The 20,338-nt window shown below is 42.6% G+C and overlaps 1 protein-coding gene across 1 annotated transcript in view; it reads left to right on the top strand.

Annotated features, from left to right (window-relative positions):
- The window catches only part of LOC137347030 (PHD finger protein 3-like), a 35,208-nt gene extending 19,426 nt beyond the window's left edge, over window positions 1-15,782 (top strand). Inside the window, exons 4-5 of the mRNA XM_068011038.1 lie at window positions 6,774-6,969; window positions 14,440-15,782. Of these exons, the coding sequence (XP_067867139.1) occupies window positions 6,774-6,969; window positions 14,440-15,782 (1,539 nt within the window). The remainder of the gene's footprint in view (window positions 1-6,773; window positions 6,970-14,439) is intronic.
- Window positions 15,783-20,338: the final 4,556 nt, after the last annotated feature.

Below are 20,338 nucleotides of genomic sequence, written 5' to 3'. Positions count from 1 at the left end.
GAGGAGCATGCAGGTGGCGGAAAGCGTCATAGACAGGAGTTTTAGAGAAGTGGTTACACCCTGTACAAGAAGGACGGGTTGCATCTAAACTGGAAGGGCACTAATATCCTGGCTGCGAGGTTTGCTAGCGTCACTTGGGAGGGTTTAAACTAGTGTGGCAGGGGGGTGGGAACTAGAGCAGTAGGACAGCAAGTGAAGTAAATGAGGAGGACATAGTAAAAAAGGCCAGTAGGACTAAGAGGAAGAGCAGGCAGGGAGATGTTGCTGAGCACAGCGGGACTGGTGGTCTGAAGTGCATTTGTTTCAATGCGAGAAGTATAACAGGTAAGGCAGATGAACTTAGAGCTTGAATTAGTACTTCTAAATATGATGTTGTTGCTATTACAGAGACTTGGTTGAGGGAAGGGCAGGATTGGCAGCTAAATGTTCCAGGCTTTAGAAGTTTCAGGCGGGATAGAGGGGGATGTAAAAGGGGTGGGGGAGTTGCATTACTGGTTAAGGAGAATATCACAGCTGTACTGCGGGAGGGCACCTCAGAGGGGTCATGCAGCGAGGCAATATGGGTGGAGCTCAGGAATAGGAAATGTGCAGTCATGATGTTGGGGGTTTACTACAGGCCTCCCAACAGCCAGCGGGAGGTAGAGGAGCAGATATGTAGACAGATTTTGGAAAGATGTAAAGGTAACAGGGTTGTAGTGGTGGGTGATTTTAACTTCCCCAATATTGACTGGGACTCACTTAGTGCTAGGGGCTTGGATGGGGCAGAATTTGTGAGGAGCATCCACGAGGGCTTCTTGTAACAGTATGTAGATAGTCCAACTAGGGATGGGGCCATTCTGGACCTGGTATTGGGGAATGAGCCCGGCCAGGTGGTCGAAGTTTCAGTGGGGGAGCATTTCGGGAGCAGTGACCATAATTCCATAAGTTTTGAGGTACTTGTGGATAAGGATAAGAGTAGTCCTCTGGTGAAGGTGCTAAATTGGGGGAAGGATAATTATAACAATATTAGGCAGGAACTGAAGAATTTAGATTGGGGGCGGCTGTTTGAGGGTAAATCAACATCTGACATGTGGGAGTCTTTCAAACGTCAGCTGATTAGAATCCAGGACCAGCATGTTCCTGTGAGGAAGAAAGACAAGTTTGGCAAGTTTCGGGAAGCTTGGATAACACGGGATATTGTGAGCCTAGTCAAAAAGAAAAAGGAAGCATTTGTAAGGGCTGGAAGGCTAGGAACAGATGAAGCACTTGAGGAATATAAAGACAGTAGGAAGGAACTTAAGCAAGGAGTTAGGAGGGCTAAAAGGGGTTATGAGAAGTCATTGGCAAACAGGATTAAGGTAAATCCCAAGGCTTTTTATACGTATATAAAGAGCAAGAGGGTAACCAGGGAAAGGGTTGGCCCACTCAAGGACAGAGAAGGGAATCTATGTGTGGAGCCAGAGGAAATGGGCGAGGTGCTAAATGAGTACTTTGCATCAGTATTCACCAAGGAGAAGGACTTGATGGATGATGAGCCGAGGGAAGGGAGTGCAGATAGTCTCAGTCATCTCATTATCAAAAAGGAGGAGGTGTTGGGTGTCTTTCAAAGCATTAAGGTAGATAAGTCCCCAGGGCCTGATGGGATCTACCCTAGAATACTGAGGAAGGCAAGGGAAGAAATTACTGGGGCCTTGACAAAAATCTTTGCATCCTCATTGGCTACAGGTGAGGTCCCAGAGGACTGGAGAATAGCCAATGTTGTTCCTTTGTTTAAGAAGGGTGGCAAGGATAATCCAGGAAATTATAGGCCGGTGAGCCTTACGTCAGTGGTAGGGAAACTATTAGAGAGGATTCTTCGGGACAGGATTTACTCCCATTTGGAAACAAATGAACTTATTAGCGAGAGAGAGCATCGTTTTGTGAAGGGGAGGTTGTGTCTTACTAATTTGATTGAGTTTTTTGAGGAAGTGACGAAGATGATTGATGAGGGAAGGGCGGTGGATGTTGTCTATTTGAACTTTAGTAAAGCCTTTGACAAGGTCCTGCATGGCAGACTGGTGCAAAAGGTGAAGTCACACGGGATCAGAGGTGAGCTGGCAAGATGGATACAGAACTGGCTCGGACACAGAAGACAGAGGGTAACAGTGGATGGGTGTTTTTCTGAATGGAGGGATGTGACTAGTGGTGTTCCGCAGGGATCAGTACTGGGACCGTTGCTGTTTGTAGTATATATAAATGATTTGGAGGAAAATGTAGCTTGTCTGATGAGTAAGTTTGCGGACGACACAAAGGTTGGTGGAGTTGCGGATAATGATGAGGATTGTCAGAGGATACAGCAGGATATAGATCGGTTGGAGACTTGGGCGGAGAAATGGCAGATGGAGTTTAATCCGGACAAATGTGAGGTAATGCATTTTGGGAGGTATACAGTAAATGGCAGAACCCTTAGGAGTATTGACAGGCAGAGAGATCTGGGCGTACAGGTCCACAGGTCACTGAAAGTGGCAACGCAGGTGGATAAGGTAGTCAAGAAGGCATTCGGCATGCTTGCCTTCATCGGTCGGGGCATAGAGTATAAAAATTGGCAAGTCATGTTGCAGCTGTACAGAACCTTAGTTAGGCCACACTTAGAATATTGCGTGCAATTCTGGTCCCCAAACTACCAGAAGGACGTGGAGGCTTTGGAGAGGGTACAGGGGAGGTTTACCAGGATGTTGCCTGGTCTGGAGGGCATTAGCTATGAGGAGAGGTTGGAAAAACTTGGATTGTTTTCACTGGAACGACGGAGGTGGAGGGGTGACATGATAGAGGTTTACAAAGTTATGAGCGGCATGGACAGAGTGGATAGTCAGAAGCTTTTTCCCAGGGTGGAAGAGTCAGTTACTAGGGGACATAGGTTTAAGGTGAGAGGGGCAAAGTTTAGAGGGGATGTGCGAGGCAAGTTTTTTACACAGAGGGTGGTGAGTGCCTGGAACTTGCTGCCAGGGGAGGTGGTGGAAGCAGATACGATAGCGACATTTAAGAGACATCTTGACAAATATATGAATAGGAAGGGAATAGAGGGATATGGGCCCCGGAAGTGCAGAAGGTGTTAGTTTCGGCAGACATCAAGATCGGCGCAGGCTTGAAGGGCCGAATGGCCTGTTCCTGTGTTGTACTGTTCTTTGTTCTTTGTGTTCCTCTGGGTAGTGTCCCAAGCCCAGCCATCTGCTGAATCCCCCACTATCAACATCCTAGGGGCTTCCATTGACCAGAAACTGAACTGGAATAGCCATATAAATACCGTGGCTGCAAGAGCAGTTCAGTGGCTAGGAATCCTGTGGCGAGTAACTCATCTCCTGCCTCCCCAAAGCCTGCCCACCATCTACAAGGCACAAGTCAGGAGTGTGATGAAATACTCTCCACTTGCCTGGATGGGTGCTTTTCCAACAACACTCAAGAAGCTCGACACCATCCAGGACAAAGCAGCCTGCTTGTTTGGCACCCCATCCACAAACATTCACTCCCTCCACCATTGACGCACAGTGGCAGCAGTGTGTACCATCTACAAGATGCACTGCAGCAACGCACCAAGGCTCCTTAGACAGCACCTTCCAAACCTGCGACCTCTACCAACTAGAAGGACAACGGCAGCAAATGCACGGGAACACCACCACCTGCAAGTTCCCCTCCAAGTCACACACCATCCTGACTTCTACCTCTGGGGTAGAAAATTCCAAAGATTCACAACCCTCTGAGTAAAGAAATTTCTCCTCATCTCTGTCCTAAGTAGCTTTCACCTTATTTTGAAATTGTGTCTCCTGGTTCTAGACTCCCCAACAGGGGAAACATCTTAGCTGCATCTACCCTGTCTATCCCTTTAAGTATTTTGTAGGTTTCAATGAGATCACCTTTCATTCTTCGAAACTCTAGAGAATACAGGCCTCGTTTCCCCAGTCTCTCTTCATAGGACAGTGTCGCCATCCCAGGAACAAGTCTGGTGAACCTTCATTGCACGCCCTCTGTGGCAGTAATATCCTTCCTAAGTAAGGACCAAAATTGCACACAGTACTCCAAGTGAGGTCTAACCAAGGTTCTATACAATTGAAGCAAGACTTCACTACTCCTGAAATCCTCTTGCGATAAAGGCTAACATGCCATTAGCCTTCCTAATTGTTTGTTGCATCTGCATCTTCATCACAACTTACATTCCCACCTAGTTTTGTGTCATCTGCGAACTTGGAAATCTTACATTTGGTCCCCACATCCAAATCATTGATATATATTGTGAACAGCTGGGGCTGATCCTTCTGGTACCCCACTATTCACAGCCTGCCAACGCGAGAATGACCCGTTTATTCCTACTCTCCGCTTTCTGCCTGTTAACCAATCCTTAATCCATGCCAGTATATTACCTCCTATCCCATGTGCTTTAATTTTGCTAACCAACCTCCATTGGGGGACTTTGTCAAAAGCCTTCTGAAAGTCCACATATACTAGCTTTCAGTGACTTATTGACAAAGACACCCAGGCACCTTGTATATCTACACTTACTAATCTCTTGCCATTTAAGAAATACTCTACATATCTATACCTCCTACCAAAGTGGATAACCTCACATTTTTCCACATTCTATTCCATCTGCTATGTTCTTGCCCAGTCACTAAGTCTGTCCAAATCGCCTTGAAGCCGCTTTGCATCTTCATCACAACTCACATTCCCACCTAGTTTTGTGTCATCTGCGAAATTGGAAATCTTACATTTGGTCCCCACATCCAAATCATTGATATATATTGTGAACAGCTGGGGTTGATCCTTGTGGTACCCCTCTAGTCACAGCCTTCCAACGCGAGAATGACCCGTTTATTCCTACTCTCTGCTTTCTGCCTGTTCACCAATCCTTAATCCATGCCAGTATATTACCTCCTATCCCATGTGCTTTAATTTTGCTAACCAACTTCCTGTGGGGGACTTTATCAAAAGCCTTCTGAAAATCCACATATACTACGTGCACCGACGCCCCTTTATCAATTCTGTTAGTAACATCCTCAAAAAAGTCCAACAGGTTCATCAAACATGATTTCCCTTTCATAAATCCATGTTGACTATGCCCATCAGATCATTATTATCCAAGTGTCCATTTAACACATCCTTTAGAATAGATTCTAGCATTTTCCCAATGACTGATGTAAGGCTAACAGGTTTGTAATTCCCTGTTTTCTCTCTCCGTCTCTTCTTAAATAGTGGGGTGACATTTGCTACCTTCCAATCTGCAGGAACCGTTCCAGAATCTATAGAATTTTGGAAGATGCTCACCAATGCATCCACTATCTCCACAGATACTACTTTCAACACTCTGGGATGTAGAATATCAGGTCCTGGGGACTTGTCAACTTTCAGCCCCATTAATTTTGCTAATGCGACCTGCTTACTAATACTAATTTCCTTCACTTCTTCATTCTCCCTGGTTCCTTGTATCTCTAATTCTGGGAGATTTCTAGTATCTTCCTCAGTGAAGACAGAGACAAATCATTTAGCTTCTCTGCCATTTCTAGATTAATCCCTTCGTATTCCTACTCTTCAAATTCCTCCCTAGCTCCTGAAAATCTGACCTTGGGACCTCAATACCTGCCCTTGCTATGTCATTGGTACCAATGTGTACCACAAATTCTGGCTCACTCCTTTTCCCCTGCAGAATATCCTGTACCCTTTGATGTCCTTTATCCTGGCCCCAGGGAGGCAACATACCATTCAGGACTCACAATGATGGTTACAGAAATGCCTGTCTGTCCCTGACTATGGAATCTCTTTTAACAACTGCATTTCTGCACATTGCTGCTCCCTCCTGTGCAGCCTCTTGCCCATTGGTGCCATGGTCTGGACTGCACTCCTTCAGGGTATCATCACTAGGTGTTAACATTTTTAAAATGAAATGAGTGAGCCTTACTGTAAATGAATGAATGTTCACTGAGATTAGAATTAGTACTCAAGATAGGTTTGGATGAAGAAGGTTTTTTGATCCACATGATGTAATTCTTCCAGAATGCCAATGCTGCCAAACTCCTGTTGCAGCATCTAGCTTCTTCGTAAATAAGTCCAGTGTCCTGGTCTCAACCATTCCTCCTAGCAAACCTGTTCCTGTTGTTGATTGCTCTTTGTGTAAAGAAGTGCTTCATAGTGCCTGACCTAAGCTTGCCCATTTCAAACCTGACTCTGACCCTTGCTGCCTCCAAACTAATGTTAAAACATTTTTTTTACCCTTAAGACGACTGATTCCTCATTGGAATAGTAAGTATGGACTGCGATTAACCCTGGCTCATCCCTAACCTATGTAAGACATCACCAGGAGTGCTAAATGATAAACTCTGTTGTGAGCACATATGGAAAAAGAGAATAACTGGTCAAAGCTTCCAGTTATCCTCAAGAAATGGAGCAGTAATCAAAAACAAACCCAAACAGGCATCTTAATCATTTATCAATGTAACATAAACTGTTACAGACGGTATTAGAAATCTGGAACTCTCTCTCCCAAAAGGCTGTGGATGCTGGGCAAATTGTAGGTTTCAAGACCGAGTTCGATAGATTTTTCGTTAGATAAGAGAGTTAGGGGATACAGAGCAAAGGCGGGTAAATGGAGTTGAAATCAAGCTCAGGCATGACCTTATTGAATGACAGAGCAGAATCAAGGGGCTGAATGGTCTACTCCTGTTCCTAATATTCATCTATTCCTATTGAAGACAATTTATTTTTAATATGTGCTGCTGATGTGTCAGTGATTTAATAATATGTTTCTAATGCAGTTTCTTGTTACTTAGGAAATATGCGTAGTGCGTTTTAAACCTGCTACCAGGGGAGACACGTACCCTTATGCCTTGTACTACTCGTATTTAAACAGCCGGCAGAAGTATAGTGCTGTGATACTTGAGCAGAGGTCACCTAAGAATGTGTATCTCATACCTCTCCCTGCATTACAGAAAGTTCCATCCAGACTGCCACCTCTCAGTGGTCCAGGTAAGGCAAGATGTTAAATTGCAACATGATTATCACTGGCCTGTTACATTCAGGATTCTGCTAAGTCTTTGGCAACTCACAGGATTCTATATAACACACCCTGGTGTAGAATTGAGTATTTCTCAAATTTGCATCAAGAGGAAAGAACTTGAATTTATAAAGAACTTTTCATAGCCTCAGGACTTCCCAAAGTGTTTTAGAGACTCCGTTGTCATGTCGGATGTGAGGCAGCTAATTTACACACAGCGAGGGTTTACAAACAGCAAAGAAATAAATGGCCAAATAACTTGTTTCAGTGATGGTGGTTGAGGGATAAATATTGACCTGGACACTGGAGAGAACCACTCTGTTCTTCTTCAAAATAGTACCATGGGATCTTTACCATTCATTTAAGAGAACAGATAGGATCTCTGATTAATGTTTCATCTGAAAGACGGCACCTCTAGCCGGGCAGCACTCACTACTACATTGAGGTGTTGGCCTAGATTACATGCTCAAGTCACTGGAGTGAGACCTAAACCCATGACCATCTGCCCCAGAAGCGACAGTGCTCCCCACTCACTCCATAATATTGTCACAGTAGTTAATCTTTGATTTTGTTGTTTTGTAATTTTGCAGTTGCTAAAGTTCCACTGTCCTTCCTTCACTCGCACTATTCTCTTGTTCAAACAGCTCAATTGCTGCATCTCTTTCTAACTCGTATTACCCTTATAATAGTGTATGTTAATCCTATTGAAGACCACCCATCATACCCCTTACCAACTTCCTAACCTACTTCTTACTCTCTCACTGAATCTCTCCTATTATCTCAGGCTCACGGGCTTCCTCTGCTCAACCTAGTTACCTTCAGCTGGATCTCCTGTGGCACATGATGCTTGCTCATTCATCTCTCATTGCACCATCTTGCACTCCTTGGAAGACATCTCTTACTTTAGATCCCATTTTCCTACCCACCCCATGTCCTTTCAATTCACCTCACTTAATCTCTCCACTCTGACTTTGATCGCCCCAGGCAACTTCTGCAGCCTACACTCTTTATATTGCCCATCAGAATGCACTCTAATGAACAAATCATTCTCCTACATTGTCTTAGATCTAGGACGGCATGTTCAGAGCCGACTGAAACTTGGCTCACTGATGTCAACACTTTCCCTTTCGTTGAGGGCAACTTCCTGACAACATACTCTATCATGTGCTTCTCTACTTTGAAGGTGGTTTTAAAGCGAGCTCCACTTTTCACCTTGGCCTATCGCCATACTACTCTTGCATAGTTCCCTTGTTTGAACAGCTCAGTTGCTTCTCCCTTCTCAACTCTTTGAAGACCTTCATAATCTGTCACTCCTCCCCATTCTAAGGCCACTCAGTGCCTTCCTTGCCTGTTGTCAGCCTCACTCAGCTTATGCTGAGCAACCCTTTGTATTTGGTGAATTAACCTACACTTGAACTCACTGCACCCTGTACCTTCGAATTACTCAATCTAGCCCTCCAGTTAAACTCTGTTAAATTAATACCCTCACCAACTACAAAATCACAGTCACTGAGAGGGCTATCTCTGACCACTGCTTCATTATTTGTGACCCCTTCCTGTCTCTTAACTCTTCATCCTCTTGTTATACCCTGAAAGAAACTTTACCCCAACCAAGTCACCAGCACTTTTTCAACTCCCTCTTCTCTGGCCTACACTGATATTTTCTTTCCAGCAAATTGCACAGCTTCTGCTTAGCCTCCATTTTTGATGTTCTCATAGGAAATAGGAGCAGGAGTAGGCCATTCGGCCCTCGAGCCTGCCCTGCCATTCAGCTAGATCTTCTACCTCAATGGCATTTTCCCACATTATCACCATATCCCTTAATATCTTTAATACCTAGACATCTATCAATCTCTGTCTTGAATATACTCAACGACCTCTGGGGTAGAGAATTCCAAAGATTCACCACACTATGAGTGAAAAAATTCCTCCTCATCTCAGTCCTAAAAGGCCTACCTCTTATTCTAAGACTGTGTCCCCTGTTTCTAGACCCCCCAGCCAGGGGAAACATCCTTCCTGCACCAACCTTGTCAAGCCCTGTAAGAAATCTATATGCTTCAATGAGATCACCTTTCATTCTTCTAAACTCTAGAGAATATAGGCCCAGTCTCCTCAATCTGTCCTCATAGGACAATACTGCCATCCCAGGGATCAGTATGGTAAACCTTCATTGCACTCCCTGTCTGACAAGTCTATCCTTCCTTGGGAGACCAAAACTGTACACACTATTCCAGGTGCGGTCTCACCAAGACTCTATACAATAGCAGCAAGACTTCTTTACTCCTGTACTCAAATCCTCTTGCAATAAAGGTCAACATATCAATTGCCTTCTTAATTGTTTGCTGCAGCTGCTTGTTGGCTTTCAGTGATTTACAAACAAGGACATCCAGGTTCCTTTGGACCAGCACTTCCCAGCCTCTAAACATTTAAGAAATATTCTGCATTTCTATTTTCCTACCAAAGTGGATAACTTCACATTTTTACACATTATATTCCATCTGCCATGTGCTTGCCCACACACTTAGCCTGTCTAAATCCCCTTGAAACCTCTTTGCATCCTCCTCACAACTCAAATTCTCACCTAGTTTTGTGTCATCAGCAAACTTGGAAATATTACATTTGGTTCCCACATCCAAATTATTGATATAGATTGTGAATAGCTGGGGCTCAAGTGCTGACTCTTGTGGTACCCCACTAGTCACAGCCTGCCAACCTGAGAATGACCCGTTTATTCCTACTCTCTGTTTTCTATCTGTTAACCAATTCTCAATCCATGCCAGTATATTACCCCCAATCCCATATGCTTTAATTCTGCTTACAAACCTCCTGTGTGGGACCTTATTGAAAGCCTGCCGAAAATCCAAATACACCACATCCACCGGTTTCCCCCTTATCCATTCTGTTAGTTACATCCTCAAAACTGGGGGAAAGGAAATTATGACGCGATTAGGCAAGATTTAGGATGTGTAGGATGGGGAAGGAAACTGCAGGGATGGGCACAAACGAAATGTGGAGCTTATTCAAGGAGCAGCTAATGCGTGTCCTTGATAAGTATGTACCTGTCAGGCAGGGAGGAAGTTGTCGAGCGAGGGAGCCGTGGTTTACTCAAGAAGTTGAAGCGCTTGTCAAGAGGAAGAGGGCGGCTTATGTTAGGATGAGACGTGAAGGCTCAGTTAGGGTGCTTGAGAGTTACAAGCTAGCCAGGAAGGATCTAAAGGGAGGGCTAAGAAGAGCAAGGAGAGGACACGAGAAGTCATTGGCGGATAGGATCAAAGAAAACCCTAAGGCTTTCTATAGGTATATCAGGAATAAACGAATGATAAGAGTTAGAACAGGGCCAATCAAGGATAGTAGTGGGAAGTTGTGTGCGGAATCAGAGGAGATAGGGGAAGCGTTAAATGAATATTTTTCGTCAGTATTTACAGTAGAAAAAGAAAATGTTGCCGAGGAGATTACTGAGATACAGCCTACTAGGCTAGATGGGATTGAGATTCACAAGGAGGAGGTGTTAGCAATTTTGGAAAGAGTGAAAATAGATAAGTCCCCTGGGCCAGATGGGATTTATCCTAGGATTCTCTGGGAAGCCAGGGAGGAGATTGCAGAGCCGTTGTTGTTGATCTTTATGTCGTCATTGTCGACAGGAGTAGTGCCGGAGGACTGGAGGATAGCAAATGTTGTCCCCTTGTTCAAGAAGGGGAGTAGAGACAGCCCTGGTAATTATAGACCTGTGAGCCTTACTTCGGTTGTGGGTAAAATGTTGGAAAAGGTTATAAGAGACAGGATTTATAATCATCTTGAAAAGAATAAGTTCATTTGCGATAGTCAGCACGGTTTTGTGAAAGGTAGGTCGTGCCTCACAAACCTTATTGAGTTTTTCGAGAAGGTGACCAAACAGGTGGATGAGGGTAAAGCCGTGGATGTGGTGTATATGGATTTCAGTAAGACGTTTGATAAGGTTCCCCACGGTAGGCTATTGCAGAAAATACGGAAGTATGGGGTTGAAGGTGATTTAGAGCTTTGGATCAGAAATTGGCTAGCTGAAAGAAGACAGAGGGTGGTGGTTGTTGGCAAATGTTCATCCTGGAGTTTAGTTACTAGTGGTGTACCGCAAGGTTCTGTTTTGGGGCCACTGCTGTTTGTCATTTTTATAAACGACCTGGATGAGGGTGTAGAAGGGTGGGTTAGTAAATTTGCGGATGACACGAAGGTCGGTGGAGTTGTGGATAGTGTCGAAGGGTGTTGTAGGGTACAGAGGGACATAGATAGGCTGCAGAGCTGGGCTGAGAGATGGCAAATGGAGTTTAATGCGGAGAAGTGTGAGGTGATTCACTTTGGAAGGAGTAACAGCAATGCAGAGTACTGGGCTAATGGGAAGATTCTTGGTAGTGTAGATGAGCAGAGAGATCTTGGTATCCAGGTACATAAATCCCTGAAAGTTGCTACCCAGGTTAATAGGGCTGTTAAGAAGGCATATGGTGTGTTAGCCTTTATTAGTAGGGGGATCGAGTTTCGGAGCCACGAGGTCATGATGCAGCTGTACAAAACTCTGGTGAGGCCGCACCTTGAGTATTGCGTGCAGTTCTGGTCACCGCATTATAGGAAGGATGTGGAAGCTTTGGAAAGGGTGCAGAGGAGATTTACTACGATGTTGCCTGGTATGGAAGGAAGGTCTTACGAGGAAAGGCTGAGGGACTTGGGGTTGTTTTCGTTAGAGAGAAGGAGGAGGAGAGGTGACTTAATAGAGACATACAAGATAATCAGAGGGTTAGATAGGGTGGATAGTGAGAGTCTTTTTCCTCGGATGAGGATGGCAAACACGAGGGGACATAGCTTTAAGTTGAGGGGTGAAAGATATAGGACAGATGTCAGAGGTAGTTTCTTTACGCAGAGAGTAGTAGGGGCGTGGAACGCCCTGCCTGCAACAGTAGTAGACTCGCCAACTTTAAGGGCATTTAAGTGGTCATTGGATAGACATATGGATGTAAATGAAATAGTGTAGGTCAGATGATCGGCGCAACATCGAGGGCCGAAGGGCCTGTACTGCGCTGTAATATTCTAATTCTAATTCTAAACACTCTAACAGGTTTGCCAAACATGGTTTCTTTTTCAGAAATCCCTGTTGACTCTGCCAAACGTACCATTATTTTCTAAGTGTCCAGTTATCACATCGTTTATAATCGATGATTTTCTTTACTACTGATGTAAGGCTAACAGGTCTGTAGTTCTTTGATTTCTTTCTTCCTCCCTTCCTAAATAGTGGGGTTACATTTGCTACCTTCCAATCTGCAGGAACTATTCCAGAATCTATAGAATTTTGGAAGATGACCACCAAAGCATCCACTCTCGCTACAGCCACCTCTTTCAGCACTCTGGGATGTAGATTATCAGGTCCAGGGGATTTATCAATTTTCAGTCCCATTCGTTTCTTCAGTACTTTTTACTAATACTTATTTCTTTTAGTTCCTCATTCTTGCTAGTCCCTTGGTTCTCTAGTATTCCAGGGAGAATATTTGTCTCTTCCTCCATGAAGACAGACACAAAGTATTTGTTTAGTTTCTCTGCCATTTCCTTATTCCCCAGTATAAATTCTGCTATCTCTGCCTATAGAGGGCCCACATTTGTCTTTGCTAATCTTTTCCTTTTTACATACCTATAGAAGCTTTTGCAGTCCGCTTTGATATTACTCTCTAGTTTACTTTGATATTCTATTTTCTATCAGTTTCTTGGTCCTCCTTTGTTGAATTCTAAAATGCTCCTAATCCTCAGGCTTACTACTTTTTTGGCATCTTTATAAGCCTCTTTCTTTGATCTAATACAATCTTTAACTTCTCTTGTTAGCCATGGTTAGATCACCTTTCTTGCTGAGTTTTTGTGCCTCAAAGGAATGTAAATTTGTTGTAAACCATGTATTAATTCTTTAAATGTTAGCCATTGCCTGTCTACTGTCATACCATTTAATGTAGTTTTCCAATCTACCACAGCCGATTTGCCCCTCATACCTTTTTGTTTCCTTTGTTTAGATTTAAGACCCCAGTTTTAGATTGAACTACATCACTTTCAAACTTAATGTAAAATTCTATCATATTATGGTCACTCATCCCTAAAGGCTGCTTTACAACGAGATTATTAATTCGCCCTTTCTCATTGCACAATATTAGATCTAAAATAGCCTGTTCTCTAGTTGGTTCTTCAACATACTGTTCAGGAGAACCATCTTTGTGTACATTCCAGGAATTCATCCTCCACAGCATTAGTTCTAATTAGATTTACGCAGTCTGTATGTAGATCGAAGTCACCCATGATTCCTGTATTACCCTAGTTACATGCACGTCTAATTCCTGATTCATACTGTGCTCTATATTACGACTACTGTTGGTGGCCTATAAACAACTGTTACCAATGTTTGCTGCCCCTTGCTGTTTCTTAGCTCCACCCAAACTGATTCTACATCTTGATCTTCCGATCTAAGATCCTCTCTAGATTGCACAGGTCTCCCTACCTCACCATTCCTCTTGTACAGCAGCCACTCCCTGGTACCAAATTCTTGGCCTGGAGACCAGAGCACATATACCTCTCCCTTCTCAATGGCCATATCTTCCTTGCACTCCAAAATCAACCTAGAGGACAAGGACAATCACAGATTTCTCTTGCCACCACTAATCAGCTCCTCCATCCTTTCTCCCGCTCAGACTCTTCTCATTTCAAGCTTGAGATGTGACAAGCTCATGGTTGTTTTCAAAATCAAGGCCATCTGTTCAATCATCTTTGCCTTCCCTGTTTCTTCCTGGTTCTCATCACTTTCTCCTCTGATCTACTTCTGAATCCAATTTCCACCTTCCTACATTCTGCAAGTTCTAATCAGTCTCATTTCCTTCATGGACTCCAGCATCTTCTCATCCCCCTTCCATGCTAGTCTCTGATCACTCAGCTTTCCCTTCTTGCCTGTGTATTCACAGACATTGACAACCTTTCTCTTTCTTGCAGCATTTTTCATTTCCCTTTTAAAAACTACTGTCCTCGCTATCTCTTTGCAAAGCCCACCCATGACGTATTTATCTTTGCAAACTACCACTGTATCGTGTCAAGGTGCAGTTCTGTATTTCAACAAGTTTTATAGGGCTGTGGCTTTCACCGGGGAAGGATTATAGGTTGGTTTCACGTCCCCATTCCTCTCCCCTACTTGCATGAATGTTTAACTCTTGCTGTGGTGCAATTCCAAGGATACTTGACAATTCTTCATTGGGAGACCGAAATAACTCATTTTATTTTAGTACCTTTTTGTGAGCTCAAAAGTCAGTTTACCTTTATTTCACATTAAATGCTCATCAAGAGGGTAGCTCATTGATTGATTTAAAAAAAAAAATCCTGCTCATTCTGTACTGACAGAGGCTGGGGAAGAATTGGCAGAATACTTTACTCAAACTCTGCTATGTCTTTGATAGGGTTGGAATCATTTCACCCAGATCTGTTGCTGGCGTTAGCATTCACCAAGAAACAACACTCCACAAGTGCCTTCAAGAAACCTCATGAATGTAGAAGAGGGCCTGATAGGTGCTTGCAGGAAAACAAATCCAGACAAAAATGCATCGAAGACATTGACAAAGAGCACCTTCCTGGCCAATCCCAGCTTTCTCCCTTTTTGGCTAAACCTGGAGTCCAACCGTGCATCCTGCCAATGTTGCCCACCATACCCTTCACTCAGGCAAGGGAATTGCTTCATCATTCATGTCAAGTCAAACCATCAGATTTGCTGCTGGGAGACCTATTGTCCAGTGAAGAGCTATCTTCCCATACTGACTTATCAAATAACTTTGCTGATGAGATATTGAAGTCTTTCTACTGTGAAGAGCAGCAGTCAGATAGAATAGGAAATATGTTTGGATCTTCTGCTTTTACAGGTGAATGGGAAAATGATGGACAAAATGAGGATTTAGCTGCAAATGAACAACAGCACCATGGAGATGGCACAGGGAAAGAAAATGAGAGCAGAGCAGGAAGTGAAAGGTTAAATATTGAAACAAACCTATTAACCCAATTTAAACCTGCAGATGTCTTACCTGAAAACTTTCTCCTCAGTGTGACAGAGTTGAATTCAGTGCTTCAACAGGCAGATGAATCACAAAAAGAAGGGGCCACACCTACAAATGAACAAGAGGCTGATTGGACTGCAAGTACCGAATACACAGAAGATATGGAAACGTACATTAAAGAACTGGATAAATTATTCACAAATGTTCCTCTGAGCTCATTTTCACAACATGAAGATTGTAGCCATCTGCGCTCTACAATCTCTTGCTGTGCTGATGTTTTGAACCATCTTTTATCTGCCAGTGAAAACAATCTACCCTGTGAGACACAGATCCCAATGTGTTCACAGGGGAGTCCAAATAGTATCATATCAAGTCAGGAAGGTCCTCGACATACCACTCAAACTGATAGTCCACTTCCTTTACTCACAGTTCAGATGTCCAATAACTTTCAACATCTTGGCCCTAGCGGAACAATGAATTTTGAGCCTGGAGTTCTGCTTCATGCTTTGCCAGCTAATGAAGTGACAGTGCATCCAGTAGAAGTTCCATTTCAGAATGTAACAGAGCCTCTTTTTCCCTTTCGCTTCAACCCTTCTCATTGTCAAAGAGGAATAGATGCAGAATCGCATGAACTCCCACAATGTTTGTTGTCTCCATATTGTCCCACCCATTGTACAAATGTGCATAAGGACATTGGACAGAGTCCAACAACATCCTCAGGAGCTCCCTCAAGCAGCAGTGATGGAGTCTTGTAAATTTCAATCAGCCAGATTACCAAATGCAGCAAAGGGCAATGGGATCACAAAATGGTTAGATTGGTCGACCAGGTCGTTTTGGCGAAGATATTTTAGAGACTGAAGAGGATACATAAAATTGCAAGAATATGACATAGGAAAAATATTGCACAGCTCAAATGGAAACCAAGTGTCAAATAGGATTGCAATAATTTGAGGCAGGTAACAGAAAGCACTGGCTAAAGGTTTTATGGAATGCCATTTTCAGCTTTTCAGTAGAGGTAATATAGTGGTTTGGTCTGTTTCTGTTGCAATTGCAATCTTTGGTAGTTAAATCATGTCGATAGAAAATGTTCCATTTGAAGACCTAATATGATCATTGAGCTCAAATCTGATTTACTGGTTTTAGAAGGAGAGATTCTCTCCAGAATCAGGGAGTTTCTTCAGCAAGACCACCTAGAAGAAGAAGCCTAGCTCTTTTAGAAGGTACCTAAGGGAGTCTTGATAGTGGCACTTGCTCCTTAAAGGTTAAACTCATCCATGGTTTTGAGAAATGTATGTGTTTTAATGGCAATGTTATTTTGATTCCTGAAAGTTTGCCAGACAGGTGTAAACAATCTCAGAGGAGATTAAGACAGTTAAAAACACACGCTGGGCTAAATTCCAGTTTTTAGCATATTGCAGAAGTTGAATAGAGAAGAGTCAAGTCCATGTGTGAATAGTGAAAGAAAAGTAAGTGGAGTGCAGGTGCAAAGAGGCTCCCAGCTGGTGTAAAGACCCATAATTTAACTCCAGATACATGACAGATTTCCATCCTAAGTTTGTGAATATGTTTTTATTTAAAGAATTATTTGCTGGATGGAGAACAAGTCAAAATGTTTTTATCCTCTCTCTGGCAGACTTCAGATTTTTATTTGAATTCCTCATTGAAGAAAAATGTTGAGTCTTATTTTTAAATGGGTATGACTATTTGGAAACCGCTGTTTTGAGTTTGATAATTAAGGTTTTTAAACAAATGCAGGAAGCTGCAGAAAGCCTCTGTTGAGCGCCCCACGCTCTCCTCCGTTATTTGGTCCTTCATTCATTTTTTACAGTTTCACCTGTACTGGGAAAGTAAGTTTCAGAGTGAGTAGTACTCACTCACTGAGAGCTGCTTCTAGGTGCTTCAAGGATATTGTTCATCGTCCTGTCACTGTTAGACAGTGTTGGAATGAATGCCGCTAATGACTGAAATCCATGAAGGGACTAGGACCATTGGCACATCTCTTTATTTTTGAATGCAATTAAGAAGGGGGTTAAGCCTCTCTCTATTTAAATGCACAATTATTAGTGATTGCATCTCCTCAGTGGAACATTGGAACATGCTTCAGAGGTTTAACAGACAAATAAGGCACAGGCTTGGTAAACCTTAGTTTAACCGTAAGAACAGTTTATAATTAAGAAGCTAATTATTGATCCATCTATGTGTATATTGTGGCTGTGGGTAAGTGTGAGCCAGTGTTTTTATTTAAGTAAGTGTTTATATCCAAGTAAGCTTGTGTGTGTGTTGACAATGTGAGGCAGTATGCATGTGTACAAGTGTGCTTGAGTGAACGTGAGACAGTGTGTATGAGGCAGTGTGTTTGAGTGTGAGACCATGTGTGTGTGTGTTTGAGACTCTATGCATGCATATATGTATGAGGCAGTGTGTTTAAGTGCAAGACAGTGTGAGTGTGTGTGAGTGACTGATGGCCAGTTTCAGTGACAGTGAGCTTGTCAGTGTGTGATAGACCATGTTGCTGAGTTTCTGTCAGTGGATTTGAAGTACATTTTGACATTAATCAAGGAATGCTGGACCTTGATGTTTTATGCTATTTTTAAAAAACTGCTCTATTTATCATTTAAAGTTTGGACACTTTATAAAGAGTTTTAAGGTGGAGAGCATCACAAAGTAGAGAACTTAAACATTTTGTTGTTTCTGTTGTGCTGTTTTTAAGGAGCTGTCACTCATTTGTAAGAGTACAGCAGTGTTTTTTCCTTGTTGACTGTTTTAAATTGAGCAATATCCCCTCCGCTCTGTGTGTTCCTTGTACTGTTATGGGAATCTTGAAAGTACAGATGTCCCTAGTGGTGCAATGGTGAGAGTTAGCAATTGGGCAAGTAGGATTTGGGGAGTAATGTTCCAGGAGGAAATCTTATCAGAAAGTCATTTAGCCAAAGTCAGATTCCAACACTCTTCTGTTCTCAAAATATTTCTGTTTTAATTTTGTAAATATCTAATATTGTTTTATAAGGAAATGTGCAGCTATTTCTAACTTGCCCTAATAAACATTGACCCATCAAAGAGTGACACAACATCATATCACAGGGCAGGGGACCAGCAATAAGACGACTGTTTAAACTCTGAGGTAGAAAGGAGCAAAACTGCTGGGAATCCGAACTAAAAACAAAGAATGCTAGTGGTGCAGAATCTTTTGGTATCTGAGAGAGAAAGATGCTCTAGCTGTTTTGGAAGGGCTGCATCTTCCAGCATGTCCTGTTGATAAATCCTCAGCCTTGTCCCAGTGAGACATTGTTCAATGCAGACGTAGACAGATTATTTCTAGAAACAGATTTCACTGGAGATGTGGAAACTCTATTGATTGTAGATCCCCTCAGTCATACTTGGTTCCTCCCAGTGGTGCTTCCCTTTTACTGGGGAATCGGCTAAACGTCTGTAACTAAAGCCACTTTTATGCTGCTGCTGTTTACTTCTGATTCAGCTGATAGGCTCCTTGCATTTACACTGCTAAATTCAGTCTCTGGGCTGAGCTCAATATTAAAATATTGGGGATATAATAGCAGCTTAACTTTTGGTACTCAGTGCGAGACGCTGAGAGTATTGACCTTTTCCCTTACGTTTTTGCTTTGGTAAGTTGGTGGCATTTTGGATAGACAGTTAAGCCTTGTGGCTTTTCTAAAGGGCACAAAGAGAGAGCTGGTAAACAAATCACAGCTGCAGGAGAGAACACTAAAATAAAGAAAAGCAGAAGCTAATGATTGAGCAGTCAGTAGTGGGATTGTTGTCGAATTATCATCGTTGTGAACCGAGTTACTGACTCCAGAGCACATTTTCCTCTCAGGCGCTCAGTTTTGACTAATATGTTTTTTGCTGGCGAGTAGATTATTTCTTAAGGACAAAACTGTGAATATTTAACATGTCACTGTACCATACAGGAGCAGAGAGTGCGTTATAATATATTATTTGTATACTGTTTGAATGGAAATCTGTTCTATATTAAGGTGTTGATTTAGAATTGGATTATGAATAAAAGTAGAAGGTGTTAAATAAATAAGCACAAACACAGTGCTGTTTGAATTCATTGCTCTCTGCTAATTTTCATGAAATTATAGAATTTATAGCACAATACAGGCCATTTGGCCCAACAGGACTATGTTGGTGTGTACGCTCCACATGAGCCTCCTCCCACGTTACTTCAGCTGATATGATATTTGAGAATTACCCAGCTCAAATGGTGCTGAAAAATAGGTGCACACATTTTTGTCCTTCACTATTTTTGAAATTAGATTTGAAATCAGACAGCAGATAATAGAGAAAAGTAAATACACAGGACGTGCCTCCAGTCAGGTCTCAGCAGTCACTCTATATGATGTAGGCAGAATGTTACAACCTCTGGTTAGCAACCATTGCTTTCCTTTGGCTAAGCAAAGTGAGAGCTGGCACAAGCAACTTATTCTCCAGTAAAGGTACAAGCTGAAAACCTGTGCCAACAGAGATCACACTGGAGCAGCAGCATTGAAAGATGCTAACAAACCATTTGTATTCAGCAGTGCCCTGAAGATTGCTCTCATAGAATAATGGGTTCAGGCAAATTAATGAAAAGTAAAAAAAAAAATCTTTTTGCTTCGTAATGCCTTATTAAAGGTCACTCACAAACTATTTGTGCTGGATTATACAGGGAGGCTGAGGGGGTGAGGTAATCACAGGAATACTGAACTCCAGGTCACATCTGACATTGGCAAATGTAACTGAATGAGTGGGGGGGGGGGGGTTGCTGGTTTCAAAGCAATGTCACAGCTGCAGAGAGGCTGGAAAATAAGCAAGAGGTTAAATGTATAGTCAGAGACATGGAGCAACTATCTCATTGATGGTGACTTATTGAAATGTGCTTCTGAGAAAAGGTGCGCCACCTGTAATTAAATGCAAAATTTATTACATGTAGATCCAATCAGTCTCTCCCTGTGCTGATCCCAGGTAAATCCCTGCAGTTATTCTTCCAGGTCACAAAATCCAAACAACAGTAAAATTAAATTTTACCAGACCAATTAAATTGAGCGATTCAGGTGGAATTTACTTACAGCACCTAGCCTTTGTGGCCTTAAAGGAACCAACAATATTAATACAGCAGAATAATGCACTGTGTGTTACATAGTATAATGCTCCTGTCATTATAAAGTACCATACCAGCTGCCTTACTATGAGTGTGATGGATACATGCTCGACACAAAAACAAAGTTGCACTGATATAGCGCTTTTCACAACCACCAGACATCTCAAAACGCTTTACAAGCAATGAAGTACTTTTAAAGTGTAGTCA

This window comes from Heterodontus francisci, chromosome 31 (assembly GCF_036365525.1).
Source record: "Heterodontus francisci isolate sHetFra1 chromosome 31, sHetFra1.hap1, whole genome shotgun sequence".
Lineage (NCBI taxonomy): Eukaryota > Metazoa > Chordata > Chondrichthyes > Heterodontiformes > Heterodontidae > Heterodontus > Heterodontus francisci.
The sequence above is the reverse complement of the archived record's forward strand: the minus strand, read 5'-3'. Positions and strand labels throughout refer to the sequence as shown.